Source organism: Electrona antarctica, assembly GCF_951216825.1.
Source record: "Electrona antarctica genome assembly, chromosome: 11".
Lineage (NCBI taxonomy): Eukaryota > Metazoa > Chordata > Actinopteri > Myctophiformes > Myctophidae > Electrona > Electrona antarctica.
In genome coordinates this window covers 12,351,517-12,367,943 of record NC_136792.1, presented here as the reverse complement: position 1 = coordinate 12,367,943, position 16,427 = coordinate 12,351,517, and the positions used below count along the sequence as shown (strand labels likewise).

General features: G+C 42.3%; 1 protein-coding gene across 2 annotated transcripts; it reads left to right on the top strand.

Annotated features, from left to right (window-relative positions):
• Positions 1-847: 847 nt before the first annotated feature.
• On the top strand, positions 848-13,850 carry laynb (layilin b). Of its 2 annotated transcripts, XM_079514323.1 has the most exons (7): positions 848-1,139; positions 2,257-2,569; positions 6,213-6,370; positions 7,267-7,311; positions 9,998-10,075; positions 10,601-10,715; positions 12,273-13,850. In XM_079514323.1, the coding sequence occupies exons 1-7, from the start codon at positions 1,067-1,069 to the stop codon at positions 12,637-12,639; spliced, it is 1,149 nt and encodes a 382-aa protein (XP_079370449.1). In that variant the 5' UTR covers positions 848-1,066; the 3' UTR covers positions 12,640-13,850. The 2 variants fall into 2 exon arrangements, with proteins under 2 accessions (XP_079370449.1, XP_079370450.1); XM_079514324.1 differs by lacking the exon at positions 9,998-10,075.
• The last annotated feature ends 2,577 nt before the right edge of the window (positions 13,851-16,427 follow it).

Here is a 16,427-nt window from a genome sequence, read left to right as displayed (position 1 = left end):
AACCAATGCAAAGTAGGCAGTGCACATAAAAGAGCTTGTGACTAAATATTAATACAAACTACATTGGATCCATTCATTCCATTTGAACACAGGTTCCTTTTTTTCTTCTTCTTTTTTTCATTCCCTGAAAAGTAACCTTTTGGACAGTGGTGGAAAGTGGAACACATTTTACTCAAGTAGGCCTACTACAATTTAGTTTTTCTTACTTTACCGGAGTATTTCATTTTCAGTAGGCCTACTTTTACTTATTGACAACATATTGTAGGCTTTTATTCCACTGCATTTATTTGAAAACTTTCTAGATTTAGGTTATTTCAAAACATAGGCCTACATTACAATTTACAATTAATTGAGGCATTTAGCTTACACTCTTAATAATCACTAACATTAATATTTAATAAGCACTTCAGCAATATTTAAACTTTGGTTATTTGGAAATAGCCGATTTACAAGCTCACAACCTGTCGCAAAGTGAGCTTGTAGATCTGCTATTTTCAATAGATCTCTATTTAATAGAGATCTATTGAAAATAGCAGATCTACAAATGGGATCTCTAATAGAGATCCCATTGTAAAACTTGTGAAATGAGACCTTCACAATCCAATGAGTAGCCTACTTTTTACTAAATAGCCTACTTTTGTCCTACTTTTTTTCAAAAGTACATTTTGAATACCGAACTTGTAGGCTACTTAACAGACTACCGGTATTTCTATTGATACTTTTACCTCCTGTAACATAAGTACAATGTGAGTATAGCCCACTAGCCAGCCTACTGTACTTCGACTTCCACCACTGCTTTTTGGACATACGGGGTTTCAACCCGACAGCGACCCTCCAGCGACGGGTAGCCTCATGCATACCTCAACCAGTCCACCTCGTCGTGATTGGACAGCCGCTCCTAAACTGCTCCCTGAAGCCCGTCTCTCTCCAGTCCACAATAACTGCCACAGATCGAGCTGCCTGGAGGAAAAAACACGAGTTAAACATCATGATGTGTTCATATTTGGACCTATATTGACCCTCACCCGACCGCCACGAACACAAACAAAGACTGAACAATGTAGAAATGGATTTGATGAAACTCTTTGGCACCGTTATCGCCGTCTTCTTCCACCCTGGATCCGCGTCTAAAATAAATGGTAAGATTTGATCCTTATAACTGCGGAGAAACTAGCCGAAAAACTAACGGAAAGTAGGACATAGTTTGAGCGTGGAAATCAATATTAGGCTGTTTTAATACGTTACTTTGTTTAAAAGACGTGGAGTTGAATATCAGAGTCCCCCCCCCCCCGGGCCCACACAATAAAGTTGTGTTCGGATAGGCTACTTTAAAGTTGTTGTTTTTTATTATGAGAGTTTAAATGTGTTCTGTTGACATGGCTATTTCAGTAGGCATAGTGAAAGATATAGCCCCATAGGCTAGTAGAGGCCTTCTTACACGAGATCAACAAACAAAACAAAACACTGAAAACAGCACATGATGTGGAAAACGTCAAACTCTACTTTCATGTTCGATTTGAGCATTCTGCGTTCTCAAAATAATAGAAATATAGCCTAGCTAGCTCATATTGAATTTATATGGTTAGGGAAATAATCTGGTCAAAGGTTTTGCTTTCTGAAGCAAGATACATTGATTTAATGGCTTCATTATTCATGTGTCTAAGCCAGATGCTTTACAGTGCAGTGAGTGCACATAGGGACATTCAGGTATATGCAGGGTCTTCAGCTAAATCGACTGTCAGTGTTGTGTAAATTAATAGTTTTTGTTTATTTCAGACATTTAAACCACTATAAAGCCTCGATACTTGGTAAACTTTACCATTGGCTTAGCCCCATATGTGCCCTCTCCCTACGCTCATTCTGTAGCTCCTACAGAACGAGCGTAGGGAGAGGGCACATATGGGGCTACCATTGGCTCTGTGTTTGTTTTGCTCCTTTTTCCCTGTAGTCTGTGTACAGACAGTGCACCAAACCACTTTGCTGAAAATAGCCTGCGAGGTGGTGTGAGTTTGTAGTTCTGCTATTTTTGAGGGCAAGCTCTGCCTTTGTGCCCCCCCCCGTGACATCACGTGGCAGCCAAGTCTATGGACTTTGTGCGTGCGTGGCGTGTTATTCGTTTTTAGCTTGTACGGTAGATCTGCTATTTTTGGCTAAAGTTTAAGTGGTTAATAGATTTTCCCCCCTTTAAAAGTATTGATTTTAGTTGTATTTATTTGTTATCGATTAGTGCGATGAACTATGTTCCGTCCATTCCAGGCCAGAGGATCTGTCGCAGAGGGACAGAGCGTCCGTGCTACAAGGTGTCCTACATCCAGGACAGCAGGCGGCGGCTGACCTTCGAGGATGCCCGCCAGACCTGCCGGCAGGACGGCGGGGACCTGCTGAGCATCGAGACGGACAGCGAGCAGCGGCTGATCGAGAGGTTCATACAGCAGCTGCAGGCCGGAGACGGGGACTTCTGGATCGGCCTGCGGCGGAGCCCGCAGCGCCACCGCGCGTCCGGGAGCAGCAGCCCCCCCGCGTGTCCATCGCAGTACTACTGGCTGGATGGGAGCAAGGCCAAGTTCAGGTTGTTGTTTACGTTACTGTCGTTACACACCGAGTTTATACCTTTGCACTGTGTGTTCTCCTCTAGGGCAAGCCGTTTCCAAACTGGGGGTCGTACTCGGGACTCCCAAGTGGGTCCCCAAATGACTTTGGGGGGTCCTCAGATGATTACGGTCGCTCAATGTGCAACATTGTAAAACATCGTAAACATACCAGCATACAATATAAGTGTATCTAAGGCCTAGGGTTTCTGCATGTCTTTAATGCGACAATTTCAGGAATTTTAAGACCTTTTTTTACCTCTAAAAATCTCTATAATGAAAAACATAAACTAATAAGACGTCAAGTACATCAAAAGTAACCAACATAATATAAAAATCTCAAGCTCATATGACATGCCCAAAATTATATGTATTTGGTTAATTATTTTGTTCCAGGGGCCCCCCAGAAGCAAAGTTAAACAGCTGTACTAGGGTACAGCTGTTTAACCCTAATGTCTCAACACTGTCATTTTCAACCATAATACCTAAGCTTAAACATCTATTCTTTCCTCCCTATTTCTCCACCATGAGTTAGTCCAGGGTTCCCACGGTCATGACATTCCTGGAAATATTCTGAAAAAACATTTTCCAGTCCTGGAAAAGGTTTGGAATTTATCAAGGGTCCTGGAAAATTATGTTTGCTATGCATTGTTTTTGGCTATTGATTTTGTTAACAAAAACACACCTGTGTGGAGGGGCGGGGAGCTCTTCATACATCATCATGCATCATCTCATACTGGCAATCAGAATGCCTGTTGCCTGTGATTGGTTAGCTGATTTGCTCGTTTAACCCATTTTGACCTGAGACCAGATTCTAAAAATGTCTTCTACATCCTGACAGTTTTCTGAAAAAGCTATGTTTCTATGTCAGTCGACCTACAAGCTCGTATGAGCTTGTAGGTCTGCTATTTTTCAATAGCTAAAGCATAACATAATGCTAACACCAAAAGGGGTTTCTGCCCAAAATGGGTTAGATTTTCCCTTCAATGGCGTTTAATAATAATAATAAACTTTATTTATATAGCACCTTTCATGACAGAAATGCATCGCAAAGTGCTTCACAGGGCAGAGAACAAACAAGAAAAGAGTTTTAAAAACATACCAGTAAAACAAAGTTTACTGTTTTGATGTTTAATTTACGTCATATTTATGACGTAATTTCTCTGTGCATCGTCAATGGCAAAACTTGAGACGGGCAGGGACAAATTTTAGCGGACATACGTAACACAAGTAAGACGCCCTGAGGGCGAGAAGCGACCTTGTCCTAAAGGGCGAGGTCGTGTCTTGAGTGTACAGAGTTTGATGAGGTCAGATCAACATACAGTATGGAATGTCAGAACAGGAAGGACTGGTGGGGAGTGATTATGGAATGTCAGAAGAACAGGTCAGCTCCATATATGGAGATCTAAGGGTTTGAGGTCAGATGTAGAGTTGCTGGCCAGCTCCATATATGCAGATCTAGGTGATGATCCAGTCTTCTCCATGTATGGTTATCTATGGTTAGATGAGGTCAGTGTCGTGATCTTCATATATGGAGATGGCCATATATGGTGGTGTGACGTGTCACGAGGCGTGACCATATATGGAGGCGTGATGTCACGAGGCCTGACCATATATGGAGGCGCAATGTTACGAGGCGTGACTACGGTATATGTGGAGGTGTGATGTCACGAGGCGTGACTACGGTATATGTGGAGGTGTGATGTCACGAGGCGTGACTACGGTATATGTGGAGGTGTGATGTCACGAGGCGTGACTACGGTATATGTGGAGGTGTGATGTCACGAGGCGTGACTACGGTATATGTGGAGGTGTGATGTCACGAGGCGTGACCATATATGGAGGCGTGGGTGACTTACTGACGGATGGATGGGAGATGCAGGTTTTCATAGCAACGACCTACTTTTGCAATAATAACGGGCAGCGCGATTGCAGTAGAGCCTTTGTCCTACTTCTACGCCGTCACAGCTATCCGTAGGATTACGTGTACAAGCTGGCTGTTGTCAACTTGTGGTCTATGTTGTTGGCCAAATGAAAATGGCGATCTAACCCAAGGAAAATATTGGTATAATTAAAAGATTCTCCAAAATACATTTTGTTTGTTATAAGGTTTGTTTTTCTGACATGTATGAGATTGTTAACATCTATCTTTCACACTCTTCATTCACCTTCACTTCACCGGGCACTTACTGGTTGTGCACACTGTTCATGCCAGTGTTTGTCTAAGTTGTCTTTGCTCAGAAGTGGACGTCTATGTGTACAAACTACATCCATGATACATTGTACCTACAGTGGAAGTGATTGGTACTGTAGTGGGTGTTACCACTAATACTGGGTTTGATTACGAGGGACGGATGGTGCACATTTGGGGATGCTGCTTTGTGCTTGTTTTTTATTTTATTTTATTTTAATTAAGCTTAAGCAGATACAGGCTATGAGAAAAATACATTCAAAGAGCCTATCAATGATCTGCAGCTACTCAGTACTCAGTCAGCATAAGACGATTAACTTATGTATTATGTCTTTCCATGTCTGGCAGCTAATGGGGATCGATACTACTTGGTCCCTCCCCTCCATTTCTCCCTCCTAAAGAAATCCAATTACAAGATCACAACACATTTCTTTTTGCCAAATGTTCCCCCTCAGAATAACCACGCTAGGGCAGTCGTTCTTAAAGTGGGGTCCGGGGACCCCCAGGGGTCCTTTAGGGGGTCCCCAGTAAAATATGATAATACAGCAACACAATCATCTAACACATAATCAAGGGAATGTCTGTCTGCATGTTTGTTTGTCTGAATGTTTATTTGGTTTGCTATTAATCAGTATTAACACCCCGAACGCCCGGGGGTATTTAAGACCATTAAATCAGAGCGCCCAGCGATTTGCAGCAACCGAGCACATTTAGCGATGCTCCAGGCCCTATCCCGGATGTAGCTGAAGTAGCTAGATGTAGCCAATTTTTTTTTTAATTACCATCCACTCCAGGCCGGTTCACACGGCAATTTCGGAACACGGACCAGGCTTTCCTCTGAGGTGGAAAGCCTGGTTACGTGAGGTTAAGGCATCTGTGTGATTGAGGCAACCACAATTCGCAATTTCCCCAGAATTGCACCTTTCCTGTACTACTTGCCCAACGGGCAAGTGCTTCTGAGACCAGACTGATTACACCTCAAAATAATAAATTAATTCATCAATAATATGATCTATTAAATCGCTTTACCCACACTGTACATAATTTGGTGTTCATATATTCTAATGGGTGTTCACTGTTCATATATTCGAATGGGTAAGGTAAGTTTTAACCAATTTATCCATTTGGCTATTCTAAAATAGCCAATCTTGGAGATCAAAGCGCGTTCTCGTTTTCTGCTATTTTCCTTTGAATAATATCAAAAATGTTTGGAAACTTTTTAATATTTTCTTAACAAATATTCTCCTTGGCACAAAACATTTTCAAATGGGACTCTGCAGGGGGTCCTTGCAGGTTTGAGAAGTACTGCGCTTCTGCGGTAGGGCTCATGTGGTTAGGAGCGTGGCAGATTTCATAACAGTGTGAAAAATCGTAAACAATCCCATTGAGGGCACGACATCAAAGATTGCTGTTTCCAATCCAATGTCCTGCAGGAACTGGCACTGGGACGAGCCGTCCTGCGCTAGAGAGATGTGTGCCGTGCTGTACCACCAGCCCTCTGCACCGCCTGACGAGGAAGGCCATTTCCTGTTCCACTGGAACGACGACAACTGCAACTCCAAGAACAACTATGTCTGCAAATACCCAGAAGGTGAGTGACTAGACCACCATGCCGTCCACTGCTGTTGTTCCTGGCCCATGAGGAGTGCACATAATAGCACCACATGGACATGTGCACAGCAGGTCCATTTGGTTCCATGAAGTCAGTGATTCTCATGTCAGGGTTCCGGCCGCGGTGCGGACCCCCACACCGCTGTTGCGATGCCACATGTTGTGAGCTTCGGCTTCCTCCCCCCCTCACTATTTTAAAGCTGCACTATGTAACTTTCCTTTTCTACCCCGGATTTATACCCCGTTTCCTGCGCAAGTCGTGACATTTTTACCATTGAGCTAATAGAGCCTGCATGCTTGCTCAGGGGATAAATTGAATCATCAGGTCAAACCTTTGACACAATCTAAATGTCTCAATAGAAGAGCAGGGAGACTGAATAAAACCACCCCAATTGTATAAGGTATATTGTATTAACATACAGATGGGGCAAATTTTCATTTTATTAATAAAAAGTTACACGCTTTATTTTTTTTAAATTATACTGAGAAAGGAACGTGTGGACAATGGACATACAATGTTTACAGCAGACAGCAATACATGCATAGCTTCTGGATTTGCAGGGAATGCTTCTTGCATGCTTCTTCAGGATTACATAATTAAAGGAGAAGTTCAGTGATGTACAGTCACAAGGTCTGTCTGTGCATATTCTACACACCTTTTGCATTTATTTGTGTATATATTTTGATGCCGGTAGGCTACTTTTTTACTTTTACTCGCGTAACATTTTGAATGCAGAACTTGTACTTGTAGCAGAGTATTTCTACATTGTGCTCTATAAAACAAACTGATTACTAATGCCAACTGCTGCCTTAAAAAAGCCTAGTTGACTGACTGAGGCTAACACACATATCCTTGCAATATTTGCATTTTTACAGAAAGAGTACCAGTATTTACAGTGGCGGGGAACACGGTACAACCAGGTAGGCTCCCGCATACAACCACACAGCAGAAAATGTTCAATGTGTCATACAGGTATATCTGAGAAATAGAAGGACAATTATACTGTAGGTAGCCTGAAGGATCAGTCATTTGGTTGTACTTGGAAAAGTCAGAAGAAACCATTGCATCGCTGTTCTTCATCTGCTTGTCTCTTTGTTGTTCCCACTTGGATCTACAGTGTTTGAAAGAAGCCCTCTAGTGGTCAAAATAGACTGAGGTCCTCTGTTACATAACCTCTCACATAATGTTGCTGTCGGGCAGAAACCTTGTATCTTCACATTTATTTATTTATTCATTGTTTTATTTATTTGCCTACTTCACCACACAAGAGTGAAAGATAGTGAAAATAGCAGATCATCTCGAGCTTGTAGATCAGCTATTTTCACTATATTTATATTTTTTGAATACTAATAAAGTAGGAATGGTTTTGGACATACAAGGTTTCCACACAACATATTTCAGTTTGTACCAGATTCAAGAATGTGTAAATTCCACTAATATAATCATTCACAATTTTGTTGGTGTCAGGAAAAAACCTTATCTCTTTATTTTTTTTCCCTTCTCCTTCCGCCAACAATAGCAGTTCTTGCAGAACCGTACAGGTTTTCGCTAAACTCTGCAATATGGTAGCGGGCCATGCCAATTGCCAAACAGTGACGATGCGAAGCCCACAACCATTGGCCAAAGGGTGGCGCTATAGCACTCAATTGAAAATGCAAACTTTGAACGCACATAGCTCATGAATCGGCAATAAAACTTCGATACACATATGCGTCTCCTCATGCTGAACAATTTTCGTGCTCTTACTTTTGACCTCTGACCTCTAGATCACCTGCCATTTTTAATTGTATGAAAAACAGTTAAAATCCATCTCCTCCCAGGATCTGATCAAAATGCACGAATGTCTAGACGTGCACTTTGGACCGGACAAAAACTACGTTATTTAAGTGGAAAAAAATGAAGGTTTTTTGAGCCATATGAAAATTGCTCTTTTGTGAAAATTCTTCTTCTGCCCATAATACATACGCTCCACCCTCAGATATTCTGCCATTTTGGGCAGTTTGAAAAATGCTCATACCTGATTTTCTGCCTGGATTTTTGAGCAATTTGCGTGAAACGTTCTACACACAATCTATGGACCATTATCTGAAATCCCAGTTGAAGAGAAGTTTGCCCATACCCGAGGCGGGGTTGGCGAAAGGGCCTTTCTGTGTGGAGTTTGCATGTTCTCCCCGTGTCCCCTAGGGTAGATACCCTCACAAAACACATGCAGTATTCCTGCTCTCTAAACTGCCTCCCCCTGGCCAGCCGGGGTGCCTGATGGAGGGGAAAGGAACTGGTTGGAATAACGTGTTCCTTCCACACGCTACGTCCAACAAGGGAAACTCCCCCCTGTCAGGTGTAAAGGAGCAACTTGGACACTCAGGCATGAAGGAAGCATGAGTTCAAGTCCGTTGCTCTCCCCATGTCCCCCATATATGGGGACTTGGCGGAGGGTGTGTAGAGCCGGGATCACATTAGATAATTGACACAGGGGTGAAAAATGGATTACAAAATCGTGGGATAAAAATTATAAGAAAAAAAAGAAGAGAAGTTTGTACACACACACTAGTAATGGATAACTAGAAGAGTGTGGTTGCCACAGTCGCTTACATATGCCCCTCCCACTAATATTGCTAGCCAATTACAATGTCACGTCACCCCTGTGATCATGTGTAAGTAATTCGGAGGGGATTTATCCCCCCAAAAATCATTTTTCTGCAAGAAACTGTTACATTTTTCGCATTTGCGGCACCCCCTTTGGATGAAAATGGAATCGCTTTTGGCTTTTGGTTGATTAAACCACCTGCGACATCTGATTCAAATTTGGGATGGATTGGACATTCCGTTCGTGATTTGTGGCAAATAGGCCCCTCCCACTAACTTCGGACAGCGATTAAGGCAGAACGATACGGAAAACAAATTCTAAAATTCAGATTTTTTTTAAACGCAGTCTGATAGGTCCAGAGATCATGTGTACCGATTCGGACAAAATCTGTAGGTTTACAAGCACACGATTCCCGATGAAGCCGGTCGATTTGACATATGGCTCAAGTGTGTGCCACCAAATTGTGGGACTAGTAGTCCTGCAAAGTTTAGTCTTACTCCAATTGTTATTTAAAACACTGAATGATTTAGCTGTTTACAATGGAACATCTGATTGTGTCTGGATAGCTCAGTAGGTAGAGCTCTTGCCTTTGGACCACAAGTTCATGGTTCATCAAATCCGGGCACTGCCAAATCAAGTTCAGTTTGCCATGTTTCTATGCCTTATTGTGCATATTGTTCTTACTTTACTTACTTGTTATTCAGCTAACTCTATTGTAGTTTACTTTTTCGACAAAGGAAATGGAATCAGAATCAGAAGATTTTAATTGTCACTTTACGTGAAATGCAATTTTCAGGAGGTTTTAATTGTCACTTTACGTGAAATGCAATTTTGTGCGGTCCACAGAGTACTGCGCTAAATGCCAACAATTATGCTCAATCACGTATTCAGTTTATTTTTATCCTCCCACATTCTTATTCCCGTGTTTGTTCAGTCACTTTCTCAGGTTCCAACAAGGTTAATTTGTGTATAAATGAAAGTGTTTCTGATGATGTTAATCTCATTTCTCCATGACCCAGTTCCATCACTGAGGCCACGTTTACCGTCTACCACAGAAAGTGATGAGAGGATAAAAATAGGACTACTTGAGCCATCAGGTAGAAGAACAACCTTTCTTCTTTCACCTTTGATGCTTGATGTTTTATTTATTTAGGATTACTGCTTTTTGTTTCCCCAGTAAAAAATGGTAGATAGAAAATGACTGAATCCTGAGAAGGCTGAAGCCTAATTTATACTACTAACTTTGAACTTCATTTGAACTTCATTTGAACTTCAAAGTCAGTTATTTTGGTTGAGCAACACAGTTGTATGACTAACTATAAATGAGGCATATCCACTTAAAACCCTGTGTACTTAGTTGACCAGGGTCCCCCCCAGGGCTCTGTAATTGGTCTGCTTCTAATTTCCCCTCTGCACCAAATCTCTTCGCCCAAAAATAGCACATCTACAAGCACACAGAGTGTCAACATTGCGGCACGTTGTGAGCTTTCAGATCGGCTACTTTTGCAGAATGCTTGCCTATTTTTGCTGAATGTTATGACCCATTATGACATGCCCAAAAGGGACGCTAGGGTTGAAGTGTTTAAGTGAAGTAATGGCCAGTAATGTGTTTTCCTCCGCAGTGTCCCTGTCAGACAACAGTCTCCGTCTGTCCTACGTCCTCTATGCCATCATCCCTGTCCTGCTGCTGCTGGTGGTTGTCACTGCGTTCTTCTGCTACAAACGGGTGGCCAAGAGGTAAAAACCATCACCACCCCAAATAACACGATGCTGTTTTGAATCTGTATGTAGGTCAACTCAGTGGCCTTGTGGTTAGAGTGTCCGGCCGCCCTGAGATTGTGAGGCGGTCGAGGTTCAATGCTTGGCCAAGTCTTACCAAAAACTATAAAAATGGTACCCAATGTATCCCGGCTTGGCACTCAGCATCAAGGGTTGGATTGGGGGAAATCCCTGCGACATACTAGTGTCATGACCAGAGACTATACTGTCTTGGACATCAAACTGCCAAACGCTAGGGAAATGGGAGATAGGCTCCTGAACTGTGGGAGCTTTGGTTTCCACGGCTACTTACTTTGTAGGTACCGTACTCTCAAATAAAAGAAACAAGTTAAGCTCTAATAACAGTCTTGCTTCCATGTGGCTCTTGGCCTTCATGTAGGTTTTTTATGACAAAGATCTCTAACACAAAAGGATGGAATATGGAGATAAAAGCGGCCATATTTTCATTGGGGTTTCTGAAGGACAGTGCCAATAGAGGGTTTGTTGAAGCAGACTACAGATAAATCACTCAGCTGTCAAACAGCACGTCAACAACACTGCCTTCAGGAGGGAAGTGATTGACTATAATGTTGCTATGATGACTGAATGAACTGAACTGGATTAACAATGGACTATCTTATCTTATCTTATCTATCCTAGTATATTGTGAACTGGCATGCTTGCTAAATCGTATCCTATCCTATCCTATCCTATCCTAGTATATTATTGTGAATTGGCATGCTTGCTAAATTCCATGTGATTTATAGATTGTATTTATTGATGTGTTCTGGCGGTGGCTGGTGGTGATTTTAAATGGGTTTTGAGGATGTGATAAATATCTCTTGTTGCAAAAAGTAATAAGAATCAATATGAGGTGATCTTTGACAAAATGCAATGTGATTACTTGGAGCTAAATGACCAACCTGAATATAAATTCCCTCATTGCTAGTAATATACAAACACACCCATGTGCACATATTCATATCTATTTATGTATCAGTGACATTGGGAGCACAGTTAGCCTAAAGTTTCTAATCCCATACATCAAACAGTCTTAAAACATCATGTCTGTCTGTGCTATTCTTTACTTTGCACCCACAATGTTCTTGATAAAATATGCTAATATATGCATTTTGTTCATGGAAATGAACTGGGGGGTGCACACAAACAGATGTAGTGAGGAATTAGTGGGAGACCTATTGTATATGTAAATGAGGTGTACATCAAGCTGCCTCACGCTACAGAAACAGGGCTCCTGCCCTATTTGCCTCATGGCTCGGCAAGGCTTACTATTGCACGCACACACACACACACACACACACACACACACACACACACACACACACACACACACACACACTACAGTAGCTGAAAACATTGTCCTTCATTACTGATTTGGAGAACTTCTCAAAACTGTTACTTTTCAGGATCTAAAAGTAGCAGATCTACAAGCTCGTGCTTCGAGCTTGCAGATCTGCTACTGTGTGATGTGTCAGATGAAGTAGTGTCATTTGTTTCCATGTCGTATCTAAATAGGAGGAAGGCAGAGACGGACGGCTATCCCACGGCCACACAACCCTGGATGTCAACAACACCCGGACCAGTACAAGGACCTTATGCTTCCAGTGACATCACCAAGCTCCGGCACACCGGAGCCCTGTCGGGCGTCACATCGGCAGACATCAAGAGGATGACCTTCAGCGTTTCCTCCTCCACTGACACCACTGCCACTGACACCGCCCAGTGCGGCGACTATGAGAATGTGTCCAGTCCGGAGAGCGAGAGCGGCTTCGTGACCAACGCCATCTATGAGACCTGCAGGCAGCAGCAGCTGCAGCAGCAGAGTCGACAACAGCAGCACCGCATGCCACCTGGCTGGGTGGAAAACGAGATCTACGGATGATTACTGCTAATTTAGCGTTGTTTGGCAATAACAGTATCAGTACATCAGTATCGTGATATGAGATACCTTCAACCTGTTCTATATAATAATAAATAAGCGGCGAGCTCTACAGGGGGGCAGTTAGGGTTTAAGTGTCTTGCTCTGGGACACCTCACCTCGAAACAACTTCAGACTTTTAGTTTCCCAGGCGGGCTCTACTCATTCAGCTATGGCCACCCATTAGATATTACAATATTATCGTCACAACATTATATTTGGTCAAACATATAATGGTCATTGATATTTGATTATGTTCATATCGCCCAGCCCTACTACCGATCCCTAGATAGTTCATGTGAGTCTCAGACACATACCCCATCCCAGTTTACCAGCCAACTAATGTGACGCAGGACACAATAGTTCTGTGTTCTCCAATGCTTTCCTCGTCTATACCCTGCTGGTTAGTTGTATAGTGTAGGAATTCCATACTTGTATCCAGTACATTCTACGCTGGACTATTTGGATGCTGGCAGGGTAAACCTTCTACCCTGATGATCCAATGTTCAAGGTTCTTTATTGTTATGTCTTGTGTACAGGTACATGAGAGTAGAAAATGACTTGTTTGTCTCTTTGCACATGGGAGCAGCATAGTAATGTTGATGATAAACAGCAGTATTATGATAGGAAAAGACAAGTAAACGTGTGCGCGCGCACACACACACACACACACACACACACACACACACACACACACACACACACACACACACACACACACACACACACACACACACACACACACACACACACACAAAATAGCAGTCAGTGCATAGTAGTAGCAAATAGAGAGAGACAAAGTGACTCCACACATAACTAAACATTTTTTTGTCTGCATGTCGATTGCTGTAAAAGCAGCAGTGGTGGAAAAGGAATCACATTTTTTACTGAAGTAAAAGTATCAATACTGCGATGTAGAAATACTCTGATACAAGTAAAAGTCAGGAATTCAAAATTGTACTGAAGTACAGTACTTGAGTAAATGTACTTTGTTACTTTCCACCACCATTGCCTGTGTCATTGTGTTTGTCATTGTCTAGGCTCTGGCGCCTGCTAAAATAAAACTAGTTCTGAACAGCTAATTCCAAACTAATGCCAATGTGGAGTGTGCATACATGGCCTACATTCAGTCTGACTCATGCTTTACGTATAGCAATAAAGTATGTCTTTATTAATCCACTGTAGCTGGATTCATTAATCCAAGTTTTGCTGCCTGATGCAACGGAGTTCGCCGGACAGACAGCAACACGAGTTTTGTTCTTAAATAAGCAACAAATAGGCTAATTGAGTTTGGGAGTGCAAACGGTGCTGTTGTTGGCATGGTGAATTTAATCAGTAGGCTACATTTTTACTTGGGACTGGCTACTCCGTCATGTAAACACAAGCAAAGAAGTAAACAACTCGGACCTTTTATAATTATGTCTCCCAGTGTTGTGAGACAGAAGAAGCCCAAGTGGTTATGACTTTCTCTTTTGCCATGAACGTGTTCCTTTTCAGAGCTTGTTTTGACTGTTCCTCGCAGCCTTCCAAAGCCAGGGGGATGGTGTCACCTCTGTGTGAGCCTTCCTGTTTGGACGCTGATGTCAGGGAACAGGACAGACTGGACGGAAACTTTGATGACAGAACTCTGGTGACCCCAGTAAACCTCAAAGCTGCCGGGCCTGATCCCTCCCGACACCACCTGACCGTGTCTGAGAGAGAGTGAGAGAGAGGCACACCTCGATCCCCACACACATTGTTTTCAACTATATTTCTTGTTTTGTAAAAAAAAATATTGTGTGAAATCGTCTGTTTAACTGAAGCGATTAAAAACACGGGTTGTTTGAGAATGCCCAGTTGAGTGAGCTTGTGGGGCTGGGGGTGTCATGCAAAGGCACGGCCGATCCCCAGTTTTAAGGAGAGGCAGAGTTGAGTGTGTTCTTGGAGGATGTGAGGCAGGAAATGCCAAAAGCACATCTGGAACTCTTACATTCAGGAAGTCTATGCGTGACAGCAACAGAAGCCTTCAGAGAACTGACCTAGCCCGCCTGCTTATAGCAATTCACACATTTCATGCTTGTTAGACCAGTTGATTATCAGCCTCTTAATTTCAGAGATATTCAAAAAGATACATATACCGGTATGCATTATGCCCATTTTATGAATTCTGACTTTTTGTTTTTAATCACTGGAACATCAATCTAAACGGTTATTTAACCTCTGTGTATATTTAACTGTGTACAAATTGTTCCTTTGTACCCGGAGAACCAGTGTGTTAGACTGACTTCTAAGAGCTGCACCTAAGTGTGAGTGATTATTGGGTCCAATATACCACAGGATTCTGGGTTTTACACACACACACACACACACACACACACACACACACACACACACACACACACACCCCCCCAAGATGTGTTGGTGTTTCTTGCTCAGTTACAGATATTTATAATCAATGCCTCATTTTGGGGAAAGTTTTAAACTTTAAAAATTAGAATATGTACTGCGTTATTTTACATCCATTCTTGTGGTTTGTCTGTTGTACTTGAGGACTCCCTCAAAAACAAGATGATGCATCTCAAGGGGTCTATCCTCTAGGAGAATGTAAAAAAATAAAAATAAAATACAGCATATAACTGGATGAAATATTACATTTACTGGACAGAATATTTTTCACATTCAGCTGTCGGTTTCAATTCTGTGGTTTAAACAACAGATGGTGCTGTTGTGTAGCTGTCCTACTAAAGTAAACCCTCGTGCCTATTGTGAAATCATGATGCTGTGCAAGGAACATCCAGTCATAAACTGTCAACTCATAAACCCCATGACACCAACAACAGTCTTTAATCTTAATGTAGGCTATATTATGCTGATATTATGTACTTTGTTTAGAATGTCCCTTTGCTACATAGCCTATAACTAAGTAGTAAAAACCATTTGATGGCCAATTCATTATGATGATGATGGCATACATAGATAAACAAATGGGCCTACTACATAATGAAATCATTTTTGTGAACACGTCACAGAACCTTTATTTATTTACTTCCCCAGCAACCTTTGACTCAGCGAGAGTCTCGGACAAAACCCTTTCAAGGTGCGCACCTGCAAGCAGGGCAAGGGGGCGGCTTGGACTTCAAAGTAACCCATGCATGATGCACCCATCCCGCCCTGTGCCGTCCCAACAACACACTCACTGAGCACAAGCAAACACACACGAACACACACATTTCCAGGACAGCAATTTTAACCCGGCTCGCTCGCTCGGCTGACGTAAGAGGTGGGTCCGGGTCGCCATGGAAACCAATTGGCAACCAAGTGTGGAACGGAGCTCCGCGCAGGCCCCGCCCCCTGTCCAAATACCCCCATGGCTCTGACGTCAATGCACGTCAGCCAGAAGAACACGATGCCTCGCTCTCTCTCTCTCGCTGGGGTTGCCATGCCCGCTTATTATAAGCGTCTTTGGGCTTGTTTTTATTGAAAGTTGATTGATATTAGCAAGCACTTTATTTGGGCTTATTTCTAAATGTTTTAATTATTTAAACCAGTGGGTTTCAAATATTTTCACGTCATGTCATGGTGGACCCCCGAATTAATATGTAGGCCTATTCGTCCCAAAAATAAATGCCAGATCTGTGTTGTTAGAAGAATGTGTCGAAAAATCTTCCAAATATTCTACATTTTATTTAGTTTTTTGGAAAATAGACGGGTTAAAAAGTGCTCATTAATCGCTTCTTTTGGGCTTGTTTTCCTCTAAAAAAATCTGGCAACTT

Coding starts and splice junctions, on each gene's coding strand:
- laynb (XM_079514323.1), top strand. CDS start 1,067: ATGGATTTGATGAAACTCTTTGGCACCGTTATCGCCGTCTTCTTCCAC. Junction 1,140..2,256: donor ATCCGCGTCTAAAATAAATG/GTAAGATTTGAT, acceptor CGTCCATTCCAG/GCCAGAGGATCTGTCGCAGA. Junction 7,312..9,997: donor GGGGAACACGGTACAACCAG/GTAGGCTCCCGC, acceptor TCCATGACCCAG/TTCCATCACTGAGGCCACGT.